A 22,987-nucleotide genomic window follows, 5' to 3' on the forward strand; every position below is an offset into this window, starting at 1 on the left:
TTTTCCGGTCAGAATATAGTATTGAAATTCACACTGTTTTGAGATGTGTCTTTTCAGCATTGCGGTTTGTATGCCATGACCAAAAGTAATTTAAGCAATGCATTTAATGTGCCAATTAAAATAAGAAAAAATACTATTCAAGTGGCAGTTTCCTGGCTTTCAGAAAGAGGAGAGAAAACTGTGTTAACTAAATTTTATTTTATTAATTTGTCTCCAGAGGCTTCAACACACAGCTTCCGGACAAATGACGTGGCATGCTGGCATCCACTTATGTTGATATCAGCCAATGGGCCAGTGCTGAATAACCTCAGGCATCTTACCCAAGAATCATGCTGTGATAACCTCTAGCTATGGCTTGCTGAAATTGATGCCCTTGAGACATTTGGCAATGTCTTCACAATTACTATTGGCTACATTCATTAGTCAGGAGCATACAAACCAGTATTATTGGTATAAAAATATTGCCAATTGGGTCTGGGTTTCATTCTTTACCTTTACTATTTCATATTTGCCACAGTTTTATATAAGGCCTGCATTCAAGCTATATATTTGATCTATTTGTAATGTATTTCTTGGATATCTAACCGTTTTTTTGTACTGCTAACATTACCAACAAGATTCTGTAGCAATATCCTTTTTAACACTGACTTTGGTTATGGGATTATCTGGGCAATTCCAGCATTATGGATGTGACATTTGTAGTCAACACTTAAAATATGAATAGTCAGAGAATGAATTTATTACCAATATATCGAATCATCTGTTTATGTTTTTCTGAACCCCTGATTAAAGAGTCCAGACATCAGAAAAATATCAGTATATGCAAGATAAAAGTTCATGGAGGTGACGAAAAAGGGTGCATGTTTTTGAGAAACAAAATACTTAAAATCAGAAGGAATTATACACAACGTACGGAGAATGGAAGGCCACAAAATAGTGTGTTTATTTAAATTTTCACATGCCCATTTATGAGGTTTATGGACCGTTATGGATGTGACAATTCACTTGATATACTATACAAAAACTGCTTTAAAAACTTAAAGAGAGACTTCACATGGGTATTTAAACAACAAAGTATTATCAGTGTGGTAAAAAACATCTTAAGGTAGACAATCCGTTCATGTAATTGGCCATCGAATACCTCCTGAGGTCTTAAGAAAACAGTTCTCTTCGACTTTCGAAAAATGCATGCAGAAGAAAGTTTTTGACCATCTAGATTCATGTCCTTCAGGCAAAAAATATGACATGTTTACCTTTCTCAAATCTCTATTTTTGTTTTGCACTAGCTTTTTGTCTGACCTTTTATCTGCCTTGACAAAAATCCACCCAATTAGCACATTAGAAAATGACATGTATTATGTAGAGAAAACCAGTTAAGCATGATCCCGAGGGAATGACCAGACTTTCAATCTTGGGTTTGAGAGTTCTGTATAAATTGTGCTTTGAAACGGATTGTTTTAATGTAAAAAATCACCTGTGGATAGTCTTCACACTTTCCAAATGTTAAGTATAGACTGAGTAAAACAACTGTGTGCATTTCAGCCCACAACTGTACATCATTAAATCCATTCACACAAGATATGTCATATTGCTTAGCAGAAATGTCTGCCATTACATTGTGAATATGTTTAGTTACGTTTAGAATATGTTAGATAGTTGTTTTTCAGCATTTATGATAGTGTTTGCAATATTTATAATACAGTATGCTGTTGCTGATTCCAGATACTTGTATAAATAACTGTACGATTCACCTGCACGTACATGCCCCGGCAGTTGTGCTACAGGAAAGCAGATATAACGCTGACTGTGTGACGGTACATCACTGATTGACCTTTTGTGATCTGATTCATGTTTAATTCAACATTCAGAAAAGAACATCCTGCGTTTACGCTTAAAACAGAGTTGCCTGAAGAGAAACGTTGATGAAATGTAGTCCATTCAAAGGGTGTTTTCTATATCTTGTACTTTTCTATTCATGAAGGACAGGCTCCAATTAATAGATATGATTCTTAGTCAGAATTTCTTCATTTCAAAGCGAGAAAGTAGAGACATAGATAACATGGGAAATTCATTTTTTATATTCAGTGGCATTGGTTCTGAGAAAATATAAGGGCATAATTTGATTGCATATGCGAGAAGTGTTATTTAGTCGTATGTCACAGTTCTGAGTCTCACGCTTTTACTCAAGCAGGGTTTCATTACCTGAGAAACTAATTCAGTAAAGTGTTAAAATGCCCCAAACCCTTCTTCCGTCAACAGCTCCGCAGCCCAGAAGCTCACAAAATAAAACATTTATGAGTCCTTCAACAGTATCGGTAATTAACCTAATTATAGATTAGTTTAACCATTAGTTTTTAAACTATTATATGCCAACGTAGTAGGTAAGAGTCCAGAATAATGATATCGGTGACAGGCTTCCTAGAGCAGTTCTCTGTGAAACATTATAACCTGCCTTATCACAGTAGTCATCCAAAGATGGAGAAAAGGCACACCTGCACCTATTGAGGAAAATTCGATACGCACGCCAATTTAAAGTGAAGAGGGCTTATGAAACTTGAATGAATTCAACCACACGTGTGTTGATCTTCATAAGTGATGATCATGGGGATGATCTGGTTGGAACGAAAATAAATGTTTTTTTTCTTTATTTATTTGCACAACTTTATAGTTTTAGGATGCAAGCAAGCCGGCCATCAGACTTATTATTTTGTGGTTTGTGTATTTTTGTTATGAGGAGTTCTTCATAAAGATTGAAAAGGTATTTTTATTGATGAAGTCGTACAATTTGTTTTTTATTATAAGTCGTATAAATATAAGTCAGTTAATCAAATATAGTAGCCCTATAACTCGTAAACTTGGCTTTTTTATGGTCAGTTCATTTATTCGAAACAATTCACTTTTCCTTGTCAAAATCTTGCCTCATCATGTGAAAACTTACAAAATGGCATCTTTCCATTAATACAAAGCACTGGCAAATAGGAACATTTAGAAAATGATTCTCAACCCTATTCGAGCTGTTTTTATATAGTATTGAAAAATGAAATATGCTTTTAATGTGCAGTACATTTAAATAATAGAACGTCATGTAGTTTTTATTCAAAGCAACAACAAAAAAAAAACGTGGAATTTTGATTTAACTTTTCTGTAGCAGCATATATATTAAAAAAATAAACATTTTAGCATAATTTTAACTAACTAGTCCTTTCAAGAGGGGGGCACGGTGGCTTAGTGGTTAGCACTTGAGTGTGAGTGTGTGTGCCCTGTGATGGGTTGGCACTCCATCCAGGGTGTATCCTGCCTTGATGCCCGATGACTCCTGAGATAGGCGCAGGCTCCCCGTGACCCGAGGTAGTTCGGATAAGCGGTAGAAAATGGAATGGAATAATCCTTTCAAATTAATTAATCTTGATGAATTGATTTCAAAATAAATGTATGTGACATGTTTTTGTATATATTAATGCAAAAAATTCAAGTTGTTTCAACTAATTATTATTTAGTAACTAGTTCCAAAGAAATTTTACGTTAACTCAATTTCTGTCCCCGAAATGTTACTTGAATTGTTATTTTAAAGTTGACCCAAACCCAAAATTTTATATTTATATTTTAATATTTGAAAACATACAGCAAAGATTCTGTCAATTAAAATTTAAATGTTTACCACACGTTTTATCTGTTACTAATTTTGATTATTTGGGAATTTTAACTAGAAAAACCTCTGAAGTTATAAATATTTGCACATTTGGGTTGTTAACAAAAAGTAATCCACACAAATAAAACAAGACAAGAGTCATATGACACGGCTTAAATTAATTTTTGACAAAGCTCATCGCTCTGGAAGTGTGTTATGATTGGCAAGTTAACCAGTGCGTAGTGATTGGTCGAATACTGCAAGCGTGTGACGGAAATGTAACACCTCTTACCATATTCTGAACATCAGGTTCCAAAGCAATTGTACTGACAGCACTGACATGCGTATACATTTGGGTGGTAATCGTTGGGGGTGTGGTTACACGAGGCGTTTCAGGCAGGTCTGGATGAGCATTCGCTTTTAGATAGAATGCATCTTTGGTTCAGACACTTTAATTTTTGCAATTTTATATGACTGAGCATGAGCAACTTATAACACACCAAAGACACAGAAAAACACATGTTCGTGACCCCTTTAGTTCTTAATAATCACTTCTCATATAGACTGAATATACATGATTAAGTAAGTGCTCCTGTTGACAGACATTCCATCGATGCATGGCTATATCTGTGGTCTGCAATAAAGAAAACATCTAAAATATACAAATGAATTTATTTGAGAACACTGTGCATTCTGCCTCATCTATGTTAGGGTTGTTAGAATAGCATTTGACTCATCTTGACTATCACCTCTTCTGGATTGATACATCCTAATCTGGGCCCGTATTCATGAAAATCTTAGTGCCATGATTTGCTCCTATAGTAACAATATTCAAAGTAAATTCTTAGAAAAGTGGGCATTTCCCCTTAAAATTACAGAAAAGATCCTAATAAAGAAAAAGAAATTCATAAAGCATCTTAACCCTTAAAAGAGCTCTTATATTCCCAAATTTTAGGAGTACCGAGGATGACTTTTAAGAGACTTTAGCAGCAGAGAAAAGGGACGAAACATGAAAAGTGAGAAGAAATGTATTGCAATGCATGACAAATTTTTGGGTTTATCTGATTTTTTATTTATTGTTTTTGTGTGTGTGTTCAACAGTGGTTTATCTTGGTTTTCTTTTATAGCTGATTTGATGCAATGCAAATTGTAGACGCGTTGTAAAATTACATCGAATTGAATGACAGTGAGTTAATATTAGAGACACGCTAACATCTCCAAGACAGCGCTGCCATAGCGCCAGAAATAGAAGAAATCACTACATTAACATATTCATCAACTGGAGAAATGCAGCTATGCAGCAGAGATGATTCGGTACTGTCACAACCTTTTATGGGGATCACGCAAACAATAACAACACTTACAGAAACTTATTGTGTCACTGTTCATTTTCTATCAAATACGTTGACATTAACAGCATGGTAAATAAAAAATAAATAATATAAGTGTGTGTGCTTGAGTATGGTAAAACAGAAGAATTTCAGTGCAACTTCAAACTAATGACCCTATACTTCAAAACACTCTTTTTTCCTTCTTGGCCAACCAACCAATCGCTGTCTTCAAAAGACATGAGCCTGTTTTCTTAAGCTTCCTAGAATCCTCTAAGAAAGCTCCTAATTTAGCTCAAAAACTTCTAGATAGGATTCTTAGCTGAAAATCGATTAAGGATCAATCTGACACAACAGTACTGGTAATCCATAGAGCATAATTCGAATGCAGAATGGACGTACTGCGTGCCTTTTATCTTGCCCGCAAAGAAGTTTGTTAAACGTATAAATATGATTATGAAAAATAAAGTGTAGTTGTGGTTTCATTAATAAACACCTTAAACAAATTCATACTTTTAAAAAGTGCCACGCACAATTACGCCTATTCAGGGGAGTACCAAATTTATGTGTGTATAATGTAGAAATGATTCGATTCCATTTGCCAACCCCTCTGTCCACCACATGTCTCCTCAGTGCCGTCACAAGCCCTTAATGGCAACTCCTAAGCACTTGAGAGACCTCTCAAGCTGTCTTAAAGAGTAAGTTAAATTAGATCATGAAAGTGACATTTCATGCGTTATGTTGCCGTGTTTGAAAGTAAGCAGTCTGCCAAGTTATAAGTCCAAAGGTGAATGAATAATAAAGTTATTGGATAAAAAAGGAAGTCGACTCTGAAACACGCAAACAAGACGTGACCTAGTCCGAGTCTCTAACCGACGGGTATCTACGTCATTAGAAATAGTCCCTGCCTACGTTTTGCTTAGACTGCCGCGAAAACTTCACTCTCCTCCCCAAACACTGTCGCTCGTTCATAATGCGTGTGCATCATGTCTAGAACCTTTGTTCTACATTGTGAAACTAAGTCCGTCTCATTTAAACTAACAAAGGAAGAACCTATCGTCTTAGGATGTTTCTTCGTCAGACTCGGGCTCAAACTGGTAAGGTAAAATCCCCACCATCTCTATCTATACGCGGTGTATAATATCCAACCACCTGTAAACCGTAATCCATTAATGATGGTAAGCGTTCCATTTGCAACACATGCTGAACGCGTGTGTCGCACCCATCTGACCAATCACATGACAATAGCCTAGCGAATAGGAGGGGATTAGACAGATGAAACGCAGAACGAATCATTTGAGAGTCAGTCAAGAAGTAATGCAAGAATAACTGCCTATTATAAGAAACATTATAGTGTTTTTAAACCTTCTATGTAAATAAACTTGTGGTTGGACACTCCATTAACCAATCTAGGACCTTAAAAATCTAATGGTACTTTCTCTTTAAATAATTGGGAGAGTTAAAGTGATTCTTAACTTTAAGAAATTTGATAACATGCTTTTATATTTAAGTTTGGAAGTATGAGTCAATTTCAATCATTCTCACCACTTAAGACTAAAATGGCACTTTGAGAAGCTTGATAAATACGGGCCCTGATCTTTGGCATTGATTTTCAAGGCTTTGTGGAAAGTTGAGTGCAGATTCCCCCAGTGATTCTTTTCAATTCTGCATAGACCTGGAAATAACATTGTATAACAGAGGAAAACATGAATGAATAATTCACCCAAGTTCTCAAATAAATTGTCATCTTTGTTGAATGAACTGCACAGGGGCCTGTCGGTAAATGAGGGGGCCATTATGTAGATATTTATAGGTACTAAAATGATACACCTGTATTTTACAGCTCATTTCACCGTTCTCATCTTTCGTAATTTATAAAAAAAGATTTATATATTGTTCGCAACCGCCATCACAGTGTAGAAATAAAACTCTTGGCGCAAAAGTCAAGATGCTACACACAACACGTGACATAATTAAATCAATAACTTTGAAAACAGCGGGGAGCACTAATGGTTGATCAACCAGATTAACAAATCAACAATTCCTTATTTTTTTATTTTAAGCAATCAAAAATCTGAGGGCGCCGTACATGTAAATGAGGGGCTCGTGGCTACGCTACTAATGCAAAAGAGACATCAGACCCAGCGATAAATTTCAGAAGCACTTGTCAGAGGTGAGGCTTTGTTGGACAGGGTACATGCGCACTGAACCGACCACATATTTGAATTTAAAACAGATACATCCTTGCCTGAACAACTCTTAAAAGTAAAACTAAATTTCATGACCAAATAACAGTATTATGGGCATTTTTCTGTGCAACGCATGAAATATACAGTATAGTTCTGTAGTCCATATGGACTAGATTTGTCTTAATTAGTTCAGCCAACATTCGCCAATCATGAATGTTGACTGGATTTGAAAATAACCCTTAATTATTATTTTTTTAATATATTTATGCTATCTTAAAATAATAAGTCTTGACTAAGCCCAAAGAATATTAGATCAAACATTGAATTAATTGCCGTTTTAGCACAAACACATAAATATATATTTAAATAATTGTATTATTAATATGTCTATATAATGTAATAATTAGTATATAAATATTATATAAGTTTAATATAAATATGGGGATTTATATTTACATTTATTTAAAGTCACCACGAAATCACAGTGTTGCAGTGAATATTATAAATGATTTATCCGCACACACCATTCTTTTTTTAATATTTATTTGCACTTGTAATCTTTAATCAAATCCCTTCACCACATGATGTAAGCAACAAAAAAGAGGAAGGACTATACTGACTGTCAAATTGGGACGGGCATTTTTAGCCCTCCCCTCCAGGCCCACCTTACAACAAACCAATCAAAAAGGAAAGGGCAAAATAAAGCCCCCGTGCATTTTTTCTAATTTCCAAAACCGTTTCACTTGCATATACAAATTTATAGAGATTATATATAATCAAATTGACAGCACTAAAATATAATTTCTGCTGTACTTTGTGTCTGATCCCCAGATAGCTGTAGTGAACTACGGTACCCTGAACTGCAGTTTTGAGAAATGACAGAAGGGAAGGGGTGTTGTTATTCACCCATCTCCCATCTGACAGCAGAATGCCAGTGTGACCGGATTCTGGTGGCAAGATAATGTCAGTTGGGAGTCTATTGCACGCAACAGATCAGCTTCAACAAACAGGAAATTTCCATGGCACCTTCATTCCTGCGTTCTTCTGACGTTCAGGAACTAGTGTCGGCACTGTGGGGATAACTTAAAACGAAGCACCTCTTCCGTCACAAGACCCGCTGGGTGCAATAACTCTTCTCATTAATGTTTTAATGGATCGAATGATGACACCTTGAAAATTTTATAAGCTGTACGTTTTGCTCAGGGACTGCTTTAACAAACCTTGGTTTCTCGTGAGCGACGTTACCTTTGTTTGTGTGTTTAACTAGTTCCAGTGCTGTTTTGTGGTTGTTACCGACACTCTGTTATAGATGTCTGCACCTCCTTCTCTATCCAGGCATTGCATTTGTTTGACAGTTGAGACAGAATAAAGTTTTGCCTTTTAAATCATTGCCTCTTATTGATTTTTTCTTGTCTTTGCTAATGCCATGTTTTGTTCAGAGGATAAAACTCTCTTGCGGTTGTATATGTAATTCCAGCTGTGTTATGTGAAAGCATTCGGAACAAAGATAATTTGTGGTGGTTTGTTTCTGCCATCCTAACCTTGAGTGCTGTTATTAGGGCTCAGGTAAAGCAAAAACTAATCCATGACCATCACCTTCATGTTAAGAGCTGAGCAAAACAGAAAGCAAAACATCACCTTCCACCTCATGAGCATTTCTCATCGAGAGGTTCTGTGACCTGCATTAAATGAGACTGCAGCTTGGATAGAGAAATGTAATGCCGTTGTAAACAATCTGATGAACCAGTAATCTTCAGATGGTGTCTGGCTGTATGAACTTCACTAAATCTACAACACACAACTAAACCAAAGTTTGCAACTATATATATTCACAAGTTTAATGATCCACATGGTCCTGGCACTCGTCTGTAATGAAACCTAATGATATGTTGCTAAACCTGTGGGATTTCCCAATGGCCTTGTTATACCTTTCTATTTTACTATCTAGCGGTTCAGATGAGCTTCTAATGGAGGAGCATTACGACTTGTTAGGAGAATATGTTCTTTCAACATCTGGCCCTCACATGAAGGTCTGCAGAGGAGATTCCCATTAACCGATGTTTACATGCTTATATAGGCTGTTTCTTCGGACCCGTGCGCCCAGATTTTTTACAAAGCTCATCGCTCTGAAAAGCAAGGTGTGCTATGATTGGCCGGTCAACCAGTGTGTAGTGATTGGTCGAATATTGCAAGCGTGTGACGGAAATGTAACGGCTCTTACCGTATTTGGAACATCAGGTTTCCAAAGCAGGTCCTCCCACCTTACTTGCGTATACATTTTGGTAGCCTTAGTCAAATTATACCATGAACTGACGTAGATTTGTTGGGGTGTGGTTACACGAGGTGTTTTCAGGCAGGTCTGGGAGAGCATTCGCTTTTAGATAGAATTCATCCTTTGTTCCGAAACTACTTTATTTTTATTTTACGAGTCTTATACATGCATTGGCAACACGTTTGTGTTTTCATAACATTTGTTTATGTCGTTAAGATGAAACCGTCTATATATGAGAGTTCAAAGGTTGTGTTTTTGGCGGGTGAGCTTATTGTGAAGACGCAATAATGTTTGTGGGTTTCTCGGTGCTTTTGCCCTATATAGCACACTAAGGTGTGACTAAACATTCGTTACAGCTTTCCGATCTCCACACCTGCTTTTCAAACTATTGTCTATCTTGTCATTTTTAATTATCATAGTTTCCCTTTTCCTTCCGCTCCTGTAAAGAAGAAAGGCATGCTTAATTCCCTTCATAAGTGGGAGATTTCGAGAATTTCATGCAAATATCAACCGGAAGATGAAATAATCAAGTTTTTCCCTTATGTTTTCTGCATACGATCAGATGTCAATATTTGGTTTGAAAAGCAATGTGAAGTCTCAAAGCTTTTAAAGCACTTCTTGTTATCTTTCTTATGCATCAGATTGATCTTTCTTATCCATTTTCTGAAACTTATTTCACTGTTTAATAGTATTGTCTACAGATGTTTGGATGATGCCCATCTGTTCTCATCTCAACACTTATTTATATTTCTTCTGCTCATGAATACCATTTCAGGCCCACAGTTCCCTGCCCGCATCGCAAGTTTTAAAGCTCAACAGCAATGCTGGTAATCCCTGTTACACAGAAACCATTTCCCCTCTTACACTCTGGGTCATTGCTGTAGTGGAGAAGAAATCCCCCGCTGTACAAACAGGTTATAAAGGAGATCTAAATGGCCTCATTGGAGATGAGAGCAGCTCAGTGACAGTGACGTTCCATTGAGTCTTTGAGATCATTTGGACGGATTAAACACTAAAGACTTTTTATCCACTGAAATCGATGTGTCTTTCTTTTTCAGCTTATAATAAATATTGATGATTAAAAAGCCTTTTGTTTATGCCCAGGGTAAATAAATAAGATTTTGTGTGATGAATGTTGTTCTGTTACCATGTTTCTGTAGCTTAGCAGGTAGATCGCGGCTCTAGCAACCCATATGAGTGTGAGTCCCATGAGTTTAAGTCCCATGGGTTTGATTCCCAGGAAGCCCACCACAGAATGAAATGTATACCTTGAATGCGTTGTGGATAAAAGCACCTACCAAATGCATAAACATAATGTAGAAAACGTTGTTTCTCTCGTCTTTTGTAATTGGGTTTAACCACTTAAACACTCTGTCTACTTGTCATTATTTCAGATATCAGTCTGCGTTGAGTCATTATTTTCTGGATGTCTGAGTTTTTCACAGAAGAATAGCAAAACGACAGCAGTGGGACCAGATTTGTGCTATCGCCCAGAGGACGCTTTAAATATTATAAACTATTCATGGGAATCTCTAATGAGAATAGACTCCTCGATCCATGTAATGAATGGATATAATGAATATTTACAATAAAGATCAAATTTGGTAAAAAAATATGTTTTGGTAAAAAATTAATAGAGATCAGTGTTTTGTCATATTAAGTAATATTTTTCAAAATAAGATACAAGTAACAAGTAGGCTCACTGTTGCAGATCTACTAAATAACAGCAATAATAACGGAATAACGGTCTGGAATAACGCACAGTGCCTACAAAGTGTTCTAAGGGTGGTGCTATAGGCGGTCGTTTTCTGCAGAGCACCAGGTATTATTATTTTAGCTGGCTAAAAACGCTTTGGTTGACACAGATTAATTGGTTAATTTGTTGGTAAGCATGTAGTCTATTAGTGTCTTATGCATTAATACAATATAATGTAGCCAAACCAGAGAATGGCGTCCAGAGGATTCCGGCATTCCTAGATACGTAGTTTGCGTAGCTATAACATTATGCTAATTTTGAATGAGCGTGCATGTTTACAAGTGAATGGAATTTATTAACATACACATATATATCATACTATCAAATCTGACGTTTACAAGTATTTGTGAGTCCGGAGGAAAGTTTTCGGGAAGATCAATTTTTTCGCTCGAATTTACTCTATATTTACGAATGTTTCATGAATGAGGCCCAATGTCAATACATGATCATGAAGCAGCTTGACTTGACCTTAGGTCATTTGCACACAAGTTTCAATGTCCAAATCAAGATTATTATTACTTTACTAAGATTATTTAAACTTTTTTTATTAAAATAAAATAAAATATCAGTCTAAATATTATTAGAAATTTTAAGCTTAACGAAATTAGAGTTGTTACCTCAGTAATAAACGGCTCAGTAAATTGAGGTTCTACAGTCTTTAGTTCAACCAAAATGAAAACTAAACAAAAATTTCATTTGAAAGAAACAAATAAACAATAAAAATGAAAATGCACATTGCTAAGTTAAAATAAAGTTATCATGAAAACAAACAAAACTGTAATAACTCTGATGCCAAAGTCAAAATGTGCATAGCCAGATGAAGATAGATTGTTAATATTTAGATTTTTAACCATTTTAAAATTGTAAGATGTTTACTACTTGTACAAGTTGTATTATATATACAACATGTTGTTGACATTAATGAATTATTAGCTTTTTGCCTTTTTTATTATAAGCATTTCTGCATTTAGAGAAAGGTAATAAATGAAATATTTGCGAATAAAATCCCTTTGTTGACAGTGTCTAAAGTGTCACTGATTAATGACCACCATACAAACTTCTATACACTCCTGTTACCAAACACGCTCGATTGCTCACTGACAGTGATAAAATATATATTAATATAAACTTCACATGCAGTTTAAATCCTTCTCTGGTTAACGTCAGTATAGTTGGGCTGTGTGGAACAGACAGTTTAAGAGCGGGACGGTCAAATCAATGGTTATGGAGTCACGGCTCTCTGGCCTTCAGTTGAATGACGGCTGCGAGCTCCCTTGTTTCCTCAAAGCTAGAGTGTCCGTCACAGAACTGGTTGATGGTTTGACAGGAGCCTGTAACAGCCATATAAAGAGACAAAGAGGAAACTTTGTCCATACACACATAAAGAAGCAGATTGTTTGGTTATATCGTCTATTTAACCAAGGGGGAGCAAAAAAACATTATATGTTCACTGTTCATTTATTCATTTGTTTGGGAGATTGTATAGTAAGCTTACAAACATTCCTTTTTAATATTTCATCAGGTAGATATGATGTCAGGCTGACAGAAAACACGACTTGTTTGATCTGGTAGTTTTATTCTGCCTTTTGTTGAATGGTAATGAAGAGCTCTTGTATTTGTACGCTTGAGCAGCTCCAATATACAGCAACTGCACATTGTCAATGAAACATTTTCCCGCTTGTCGATGTTAATTCTTTTGTTGTGATATTCTGAGTGCTTCACAATATTCCGTTGCTTGTTCAAGAGTCACAGATTTGCCTGCCAGTGTCATATGGGGTGAGTGTTCAGACAACATTCATTTTTTGATTGTTTTGTTTGCTAACGTTAGCATACAAAGCAAAGCACTGCAACTCCATAAATGATATTCATGCACAGGGTTTTTGAAAGTTTGAAGACAAGTTGTTCTTCTCTTGCTGTCAATCTGTTACGCCACAAAATAATGGCTCTCCGTTTTATCATTACCCTGAGGCATTTCTCACGAGTAGGGAAGGTCAAATGTTATTTTTGCTCTTTTCTGTGAAAGTTGAGGTTTGACGGTGTGGGTTTGTGGTATTTTTTTGCAGTAGTGTCAGTGGAGCCGGCCTGTGCGGGACGGGTGGAGGAAGACTTTGCCGAAGATGAGGAAGAGCCGGAGCGTTCTAACTGTGTCACCCAATGAGGTGAGAACTTTTACAAAAGCCTGATTTCCAAAAAAAATTTTCCGGGTTTCCTGAGAGTAATCTACTTAATGGATTATACTAGCAATGGCATGTTTGCGGTATGTCTGACCCAGAATGTATACTGTGCGATTTTATAACACATTTTAATAGGAACTCAAGTATCTCTAAAGTGACATGCCAGCTAAATAAAGCACACTCTGTTGCAAGATGCTTAAAAACCTTGGTTGCAGCCAGGGATCATTTAAAGGGATAGTCATCAATTTTTCATCCTCAACACTGTATTAAATTATAGGTTCTGTTGAACACAAAAGAAGATTTTTTGAAGAATGTGGGAAACTAAACAGTTTTGGGGCACTAATGACTACCGTAGCGGATTTTTCTTTACTTGTATGGAAGTCAACAGTGCCCCAGAAAGGTTTATTTGCCCACATTCTTCAAAATGTCTTTCCTTGTGCTTGGCAGAACAAAGACATTTAGTCAAGTTTGGAACAACTTGAGGGTGAGTTTGATGACAGGATTTTCCTTTTTGGGTGAAATATCCCTTGAATGTTTTCAATAGGATTTAAACATGAAAAAATAAAAAAGAGGCTGTTGGACGGATTAAGTAAGGAAGTAATATACTGCAGCCAAAATCACATAAGCCTGTGGTGATTTGTGTCAGGTGAAGTTGGGGTTATAAAGCAGGAGTTTTGCAGTGATGTGAAAGTAACTGATTGTTAACATGTAGTATTAAAAGGTCATGTTTTGTCAGTATTTTATAAAAAGAACATAAATAAATGAGAACAGCGATGCTGGGCATTTAGCTGTATTAAAATACAGTATGTGACACTTCAGAGAGTACAAGAAAAGTAAAAGAATTCAAATTTGACACGATGACCTCATGAATATACGACATCATCTACAGAAATTCTGCAACTTTCTAAGTTGCCTTCAAGGGATACTTTCCTCCCAAATCAAAATGTCCCCATGTTTTACTCACCCTCAAGGCATCCTAACATCTGAACATTTTTATTTGCTAGTAAAGTATCCCTTGAAAGCATCTTCCATTGAAAAATGTTGACAACTGCATTCAACTTGTTTGGTTGTTAGGCAACTAGTCAACTTTTTAAACTGTAATGAAGAGAGACTGATAAAAGTTAAAAGAAACATAGAAGAGCTGAAAAAGTGTTTGATTATCTCTAGACAAAAGGCAAGCCAGAGATCAAACCGTCAATAGAAAGACTTGAGTCTTTAAAAATGATGAACTGTGAGGATATATTACATTCCATCATTTCTCTCTCTCTTTCTGATTCTTTAGTCCTTGGTTGCATCTTTATTATCGTCTGTGGCTTTCTCTTGTTTTATGCCCGGCCACGTTTCCTTTTTTGTCTCGTAGTGTTTGTGCACCTTTGGTCTTTGTGGTTGTGTAGCCTTGTTAGCGATGTGCCATTTTGTCTTGTAATTTCATCCTCTGCCTTACTGTTAGATTACTGATGATATTCCTCTCTCGCTCCTTTTGGTCTTTGAGAGAGAACATACCTGTAGTACATTATATATATTTGTAAATGTAAATGTAAATATAAATATATATGCAGTTGTTGTGATTTTTCACATACTTTTAAAGTTTTGTAGTTTTACTAAATATGAATGTGCTTCAAGCGGGAGTGTGTTTAGTTTTAACATTGGTATAAACATTTTACAATCAATAAAAACTGCACTTGCACATGTGTAACTAAAAATCAATTATCCATATGCCATTAACACCGTTTTCTTTACACTGCATTCTCTGTTCTCATGCTTCTTAACATAAAGTTTAATCTTTTTAAACGCGTAAAACTGATTCCAGAGCACCAGGCTTTTTTAGCAAACACATTACTAAAAAATCCCATGGCCTTAGACTCATTACACAGAGCTCATAGAGCCATTCAAAAATTGATAGAAGGTCCTGCCAATGGCTGACATGATGAAGACATGAAACGCAATGGATTAATTTTGTAACCACAAGCACCGCGCAAATTAAATTTGAAAATAAACCACGGGTCCAGTGAGATTCAATGTTTTTAATTTTGTCGTGGTGTTGTTGAGTGTGTGTGCATAATATGGTTAGATATAGTATGCAGCATGCAGTGTGCATCGAATGCTTGCTCCCAACGTCAAAGCTATTCCAAAATGTAGGCAATTTCTAAGGCGGTACCCTATATTTATTCTATATTTGCATTGTTACTTTATGTCCTAGTATTGTAGATTTTTTCCTGTATGGTTCAAAAACACAGTAGTATCTTGTAATTTCCCTATTGTTTGTGAGTAAATACTTTAGTATACTAAAGTATTTTTATGTGGGCAAATATAAGGGCTGTCAAACGATTAATTGCGATTAATGGCATCCAGAATAAAAGTTTGTGTTTATGTGTCTATGTACTGTGCATATTAATTTTGTATTTATAAACACATATACATGCATGTATACATATTCAGGAAATATTTGTATTTACATGTATTTATTTATATTGACACATTATTTAAATAATATATTATTGTTTTTATATTTTTCTTAAATATATACATTTGTGTCTATGTTTTTATAAATACAAAATTAATATGCACAGCACATAAACATATATGTAAACATAAACTTTTATTTTGGATGTGATTAATCACGATTAATCATTTGACAGCCCTGGAAAATATATTACTAGGGGTGTAACGCTACGCTCAGCTCACGATTCAATACAATACACAATACTGAGTTCATGATTATGATTGCATCACGATATTAGTAAAAAAATGAAACTCACCGAGTTCAAAACATTAAAATTTTTTAGTCAAAATTGTAATTTTGTTGAAGAATTTAAAATATTCAAGTTTTAATTAAGCAATTTTAATGTAAACCAAAAAATGAAGAGATCGGTCACAAAAAAATTAACAAAATACAATTTTAACATAAAATTTGAAACAATAATTTCTTAATCTTAACAGCTATACTCTGCACATCTTAATTTTTTTGTATTGTGATTTACTGTACTATGGTATATTGTTACACCCCTATACAGCAATTACTATTATATGTTTAACAACAGAAAACACAGAATCTAGCTAAACCCAAACTAAAATGATAAAAAAACGGAAACTATAAAAATAAACAGATTTTATAGGGCTGTATATAGTCCCAGATTGATCACTGGAGGTTTCCAAAAAATTGTTTTTAAATTGGGGTTTACCTTACAACGGTCCTAATTCCGTTGTTTAGTCTGACGTCACGCACCATCATAATATAGAAGGTAATATACTGTTTCCGGGTCCAAACGCTCAATAAGATGCTATAGGCCAAGAACAAAAAATGCTCATATGACGAGCTGTAAAACTATCGGAAAACCATGATCCTAACTTTTATCTTTGTAATGAAATCCCACATGAATCCGTGTATCATTCGTTCTTTTCATATTCAATTGAGATTCCAAAATCGGAAAATTAAAAAACGGTTTGTTATTTCGTTATTCGTTTATAAATGTGATACCAAAAAACAAATAACGGGTCATTTTTCGTACTTTTGATTTAATGCTCAGATCAAAAATAGGAAATGAAATAAAGGGGACACGACAGATTTTGATTTTGAGATTTAATTTGTTCGATTTGGGTAAACCGGAAGTTATCTTCGTGTGTATGTGTTGCACTTGGAAGTTTGCCGCATTTGCAAAAAGTTAAAAGAAGCCTGAAAATCCTCAATCTTGCAGTGATTGACTAAGTAATTGTTTTTGTAATTTCGTATCGACACCATGGCCGTACTGGAATCATATGCTGATTTAATTAAAGACTTATTTGAAACTGTCAAGACACATAAAGAGATGTCAACTACGCTGCAGAAGATGGGTATCCAGCGAAGTTCTGCTACAAAATGCTACAATAAAAATATCTGCTTTTTGGCTAGATGTTAGTCATGAATACTGGGTATAACTCCAATGTAGAACGTCTAACGCACCCTCAAAGAACTCGAGATATGGCACCCCAAATTGTCCAATAACCCAAAAATGCTACAGTAAAACTGTTTTCTTGCATGACGGTAGACATCAAGACAAGGTGTAACCTAGCTGTGGAACTTTTAACGCACCATCAAAGACATACTTGTACAAAAACACAGTTCTGTGTCAAAGTTTACTTAAATATATATACATGTAACTACATAGCAGTAATATAATGTGTGTATAATGCACTGGCTAAGACCAACAAGAGTATAATAAATTGTATAAGAACAATGGATCAGTAAAAAATTAGAATAAGCTTTATTTTCAAATTGTGCACACAAAGACAAGCAACGTGTTGTGGTTTCAGGAGCTCAGAATGAAAAAATACAGTATAGACAAACAAAGGAAATAGAAAAAATAAATATATAGAATAAAAACAGTTAATTATATATATGCAAAGTATAACAAAACGGTGTATACTATGTTTTTTTTACAAATATACACGTAAATTACTCATGCATAAACCGTACTGCATGTTCTGCACCAGAATATTGCACTTTCAAACATGTAGGTACTTTTGGATTCGATTAATATTCATGGTGGACATAGGCTGCCTAAAAAAACTGTTCGATCAAAGTAATATAGAGAATGTTAAGGGGAGTGGGTGATGGAGGTTCCACGTGAAGTTCACGGTCATCTCAAGGGGCATTCAGCAGGTCATGACTTAGACAGCGAGCAGCAGCCCATCCTCTGTGCACTCTCTCTCACACACGCACGCAGGCAGGCACAGACACACGCCAACAGACACACACACACGCGCGCGCACACAGAAACACACACACAAAAAAGTTTTTATTTTAAAAACGTAAAAGAAGAGAAACGCGAGATGGTCCCTAAGAAGCTAAGCGTGAATAAGAAACTGCGAATAAGAAGCTGGATTCAGCCTCGTCTCATTTCAGAACTTCGCTGGATACCCATCTTCTGCAGCGTAGTTGACATCTCTTTATGTGTCCTGACAGTTTCAAATAAGTCTTTAATTAAATCAGCATATGATTCCAGTGCGGCCAGGGTGTCGATACGAAATTACAAAAAAAATTACTTAGTCAATCACTGCAAGATTGAGGGTTTTCAGGCTTCTTTTAACTGCAACACATACACACACGAAGATAACTTCCGGCTTACCCAAATCGAACAAATTCAATCTCAAAATCAAAATCTGTCGTGTCCCCTTTGTTTCATTTCCCATTTTTGATCTGAGCATTAAATCAAAAGTACGAAAAATGACCCGTTATTTGTTTTTTGGTATCACATTTATAAACGAATAACGAAATAACAAACCGTTTTTTAATTTTCAGATTTTGGAATCTCAATTGAATATGAAAAGAACGAATGATACACGGATTCACATGGCCAGTCAGTGATTCGTTTTTCATAATTTAGACAAATATTTATATTGTAGATTCTGTAGCCTTTAGACTGTAGTGTATACTGTGATGCTCCGCTTAAATATGCGATGTAATCTGTGCTCATTTACAGCTGTTTAAGATGTAAATGAAATGAATAGATGCTAAGGCCCGGAAACAATATTCCTTACATCATCACTAAACAAACGAATATCTTCTTTAGCTTCTGTTTTATTCGGCATGTTTAACAAAGATAGATCCTTCCAAGTACTTTCAGAACCTCAAGTTTTACATATCCTGCTAGCTAGGCAATCACTGCCTCTGGGATAGAAGCTGTCTGTGTAGGCTGGTCTTTGGAACATTGTGTGTGTGTGCGCGTGTGTGTGTATTAATCTCCAGAGTTTCTGGCAGTTTCTTCTCTACTATTGGTTGGGTTCTTATGAGATGGCACAGATCCACTCAGAGTGCTCCAGATCTACTCAACCATTGTGCTTAGCCTTGCTCTCTGCTCTCTTGTTTCCTGTGGCTCCCTGCCTGCGGACGTTAAATGCCACATGCTGATGCTTGACAAACCTTCATGTAAGCAGCAGGATGTGTGATAAAATGCATGTATTCTTTTTGTGAAATCATGTGTCTGAGCTCATCTGATCCAGCAACTGACTATTGTGACATGATGTCAAGCACAGCAGTTGTTTCTCTCTCTTTTCTCTCCCTCTCTCTCTCTCTCTCTCTCTCATAACCTTTAATGATTCTCTTTATCTGCTTTGGGATAATGGCACAACCCATGTTTGGTACATTTTGTTAAAGTGGCCATAACTCAGTTATCCATCCATCCATCCATCCATTTTCTACCGCTTATCTGAACTACCTCGGGTCACGGGGAGCCTGCGCCTATCTCAGGAGTCATCGGGCATCAAGGCAGGATACACCCTGGATGGAGTGCCAACCCATCGCAGGGCACACACACTCACTCATTCACTCACGCACACACTCACACCCTCACACCCTACGGACAATTTTTCCAGAGATGCCAATCAACCTACCATGCATGTCTTTGGACCAGGCGAGGAAACCGGAGTACCCGGAGGAAACCCCCGAGGCACGGGGAGAACATGCAAACTCCACACACACAAGTCGGAAGCGGGAATCGAACCCCCAACCCTGGAGGTGTGAGGCGAATGTGCTAACCACTAAGCCACCGTGCCCCCTAACTCAGTTATAAAACAGTTTATTTTATGTTAATCTTGAGTAATTACAGAATAGTATCGCACCCTTCAAATATCCAAAAAGTATTTAGGTTTATAACATTTATAAAAGAGAGATACAGCTGTATGATTATTTCCGAAGACAGACAAAGCATACGGGGGGGGAACTAAAGCAAGTGCACACCCATTGCCAACATAACACAGACATAGGACTAGTTTGACTTACCGCGTGTGGTTCATGTCCAGCTCCAAATATAGCGTTATATCCACCGTTTATATAACATCCATCACTAAAATGCCATGAACAAACTAACACACCTTAACTTCTCTCACTATCGCAAGAGTAACGAGCTGCAGCTGCAGATGTTCCTATCGTTGGTTGACACGTGGGCAGGCTATTTCTTCGCCTTGGCGTGGGTGTGCTTTTCCTGGAGAATTGCCCATTAAGGGACAGGGGAAAGTTGTTACGAAACTGACTTTCATGTTCGAAAAATACTTACCGAAACCTATACGAACCCTGGGGGAGTGTATCGAGCACAGAAATACTACGTCATATGTCCAACTAGTTTTTTGACAAGTTAACCATGTTAAGCATGAGAAGACAGCACGTTAACATTGTAAAGAAGTCAGAATGCATGAAACACCGTTGGATCCCCCCTTTAAACAACTCTCCTCATTATATGTTTCAGGATAATCTGTAATTAGTTGTTAAGGTATGTCTGAAGTCCTGAAATGGTATAAATATAAATGTTAGTCATAGATCATTGGTCCCTATTTCAATGTTCAGACATTGAATGAAATAAGAATTTCATTGTTGTTTCATTGTTTCATTCAAATCCCTTTTAAGTTGAAGGTACTCTATATATTTTATAATTGTCTTATTTATATATGTGTTCCCTGGGATTTAATAAAGAATATTAACAATAAATTAATTAGTAAATAAATAATAATAAATATATAATAATAAAATTACCCCCCAAAAATCAAACCCCTTTAACCAACAAATACATCTCAGATTTGTGTTTCTTTTACCTAATTTGAAATTCTCCTTGTCCATTGTATTCAATATGATTTGTGTTTGCAGTTTACATCAATACCTGTCCACTAGAATACACCAGCTAACCAATATATACACATGTATAGCCTATATACTACTGCATGTTTTACATAGTGAAGGATTATGCAATGTGGCTCGAGTCAAATCTCTCTTTATTAAAATGTGCCAGCAGATTTGCCGTTTGTGACAAACAGTCAATCAACCATATGGTCCAAGGTTTTTGAGTGGATGTGCTTTGGCAATTTTAGTTTGAAGGAGAAAAGGTTGTCTGCCGAGCACAAGACTGTTTTATGGCTCAGAGCGATGCTGCATTAGTCTAATGAATTAAAAAAGAATGCGGTCTCGGGTGACTGAAGTCACTGGCAACAAGCTGACCGCAGAGTGTACCAGAGAATGAGGAATCTCAGGAGGTCACCTCGGTCATTCCTTGTCTGCTTGATTCCTCAGTCACGAACAGACAGGGCTGGGTCGGCGAGCTGGATAACTACCAAGGAGGAGACCGTTGAAAATGATACCTTTATTCTGAGCTAATGTTTGGATCGGTCTGATGCCAGACAGGATGAACTCAGAGATGACATACTAGCATTGTCTCTTGTCTGGACTAAAAAAGTGATTTTTTCAGGTGATCTATTGTAGCATCAATTATTCTGCTAGTCACCTCCAGTAGGAAAGATGATTTGTGAGGAACAACGTGTTCAAATACATTTTTATTCTGACATCATTTATTAATTTTCATGTTATTCTGAATCTGAACTCATGTTATGTCCTAATGTCTGTTGAACATGAAAGGCTGATAACAGTTTTGGTACCTCTTTTTTATGAAGTGAAAGAGGCAAAAGTATTAAAATAGAGTATATATAAATGTTATAGTTCACCCAAAAATAGAAGTTTGGTCATTTTTTTCTGTTAATTCCTCAGGTTGTTCAAAACCAGTAGAGTATGTGACTTCTGTGGAACATAAAAGAAAATATTTGGAATGTTTCAGCAGTTTTGCGCCCATAAAATGGAAGTCATCGGGTCCAATGTTGTTTGGTTACCAACATTCTTCAAAATATCTTCTATTGTGTTCTGCAGAAGAAAGAAAATCATACAGGTGGTTTGAATGACATGTGTTTGAAAATATTCCAATTATTTTCATTGTTGTGTAAACTCTTTAAACTTAACTAGAACACTTAAAGACTTTCACTCATGATTTCCACAGTAGAAAGTCTTCCATTCATTTCTGAGAGAGCAATTCCTTCAGGACTACAGAACTGACCAAACCTTTATAATTATCCCTAATATATGCGTTCAGACACGTGAACTTTTTTCTAAAAATTCACTGTTCCTGCCAGAGTTTTTGTTCAAATATTGTAAATGAATTCTCAGACTTTCAGCATGACTCATCCACCCAATCTTTTACTTTAAGTATTGCGAAGGATAGCAAATTGTTCCCAGCATTTAAAGATTAATGCCAAGTACATTTTAACATTTTTGCCTTTCTTTCGCGACGTTCGCTGTTGAAGATTGAAGGAACATTAGGAACAAAGTAATCCTGTTTAAGTGGTTTATAAAGGACTGTGCAGATGTGTTTTACATTTAGTCATTTAGAGTTCAGGGAGCAATAAGCGATAAGTCATACAGGAGTAATAATACAAAGATACTAGTCACAAAGTTACAACAAAAGCCAGATCAAGAGGGTTAGTTTTTTTTTATTTGTCTGTCAAGTATACATAGAAGAGATGAGTTTCAAGTCGTTTTTAGAATGTTGTGAGGGTTGTTGTTGACCGAACTTACTTTTTATTTGTTATACTTTAGGGGCTTTTTTACCTTTATTTGATAGGACAGTGGAGAACAGACAGGAACGTTTGGGTTAGAGGCAGGAAAGTGAAACCAGCAAAGGACACTCCAGACGGGAATTCTCCATTGGAAATGAATGACATCTGCATTCGTTTGTTGTGTGCATTGAAAAGGCTGCTTAACTGTTCAAAGAGCTTTTTACCAGATCCTGTCCTCCAAGTGTTTTAAGAACTTTGAGCTTTGTTTAGTTTCTTAAATGTTGTTGTGGTCGCT

The 22,987-nt window shown here is 36.1% G+C and overlaps 1 protein-coding gene across 1 annotated transcript in view; it reads left to right on the forward strand.

Moving 5' to 3' along the window:
- Positions 1–22,987, forward strand: part of pde4ba (phosphodiesterase 4B, cAMP-specific a) — a 136,479-nt gene that overhangs the window by 12,359 nt on the left and 101,133 nt on the right. Inside the window, exon 2 of the mRNA XM_056749795.1 lies at positions 13,237–13,332. Coding sequence (XP_056605773.1) covers positions 13,291–13,332 — 42 coding nt within the window. The 5' untranslated portion in view covers positions 13,237–13,290. The remainder of the gene's footprint in view (positions 1–13,236; positions 13,333–22,987) is intronic.

Source organism: Triplophysa dalaica, chromosome 6 (assembly GCF_015846415.1).
Source record: "Triplophysa dalaica isolate WHDGS20190420 chromosome 6, ASM1584641v1, whole genome shotgun sequence".
NCBI lineage: Eukaryota > Metazoa > Chordata > Actinopteri > Cypriniformes > Nemacheilidae > Triplophysa > Triplophysa dalaica.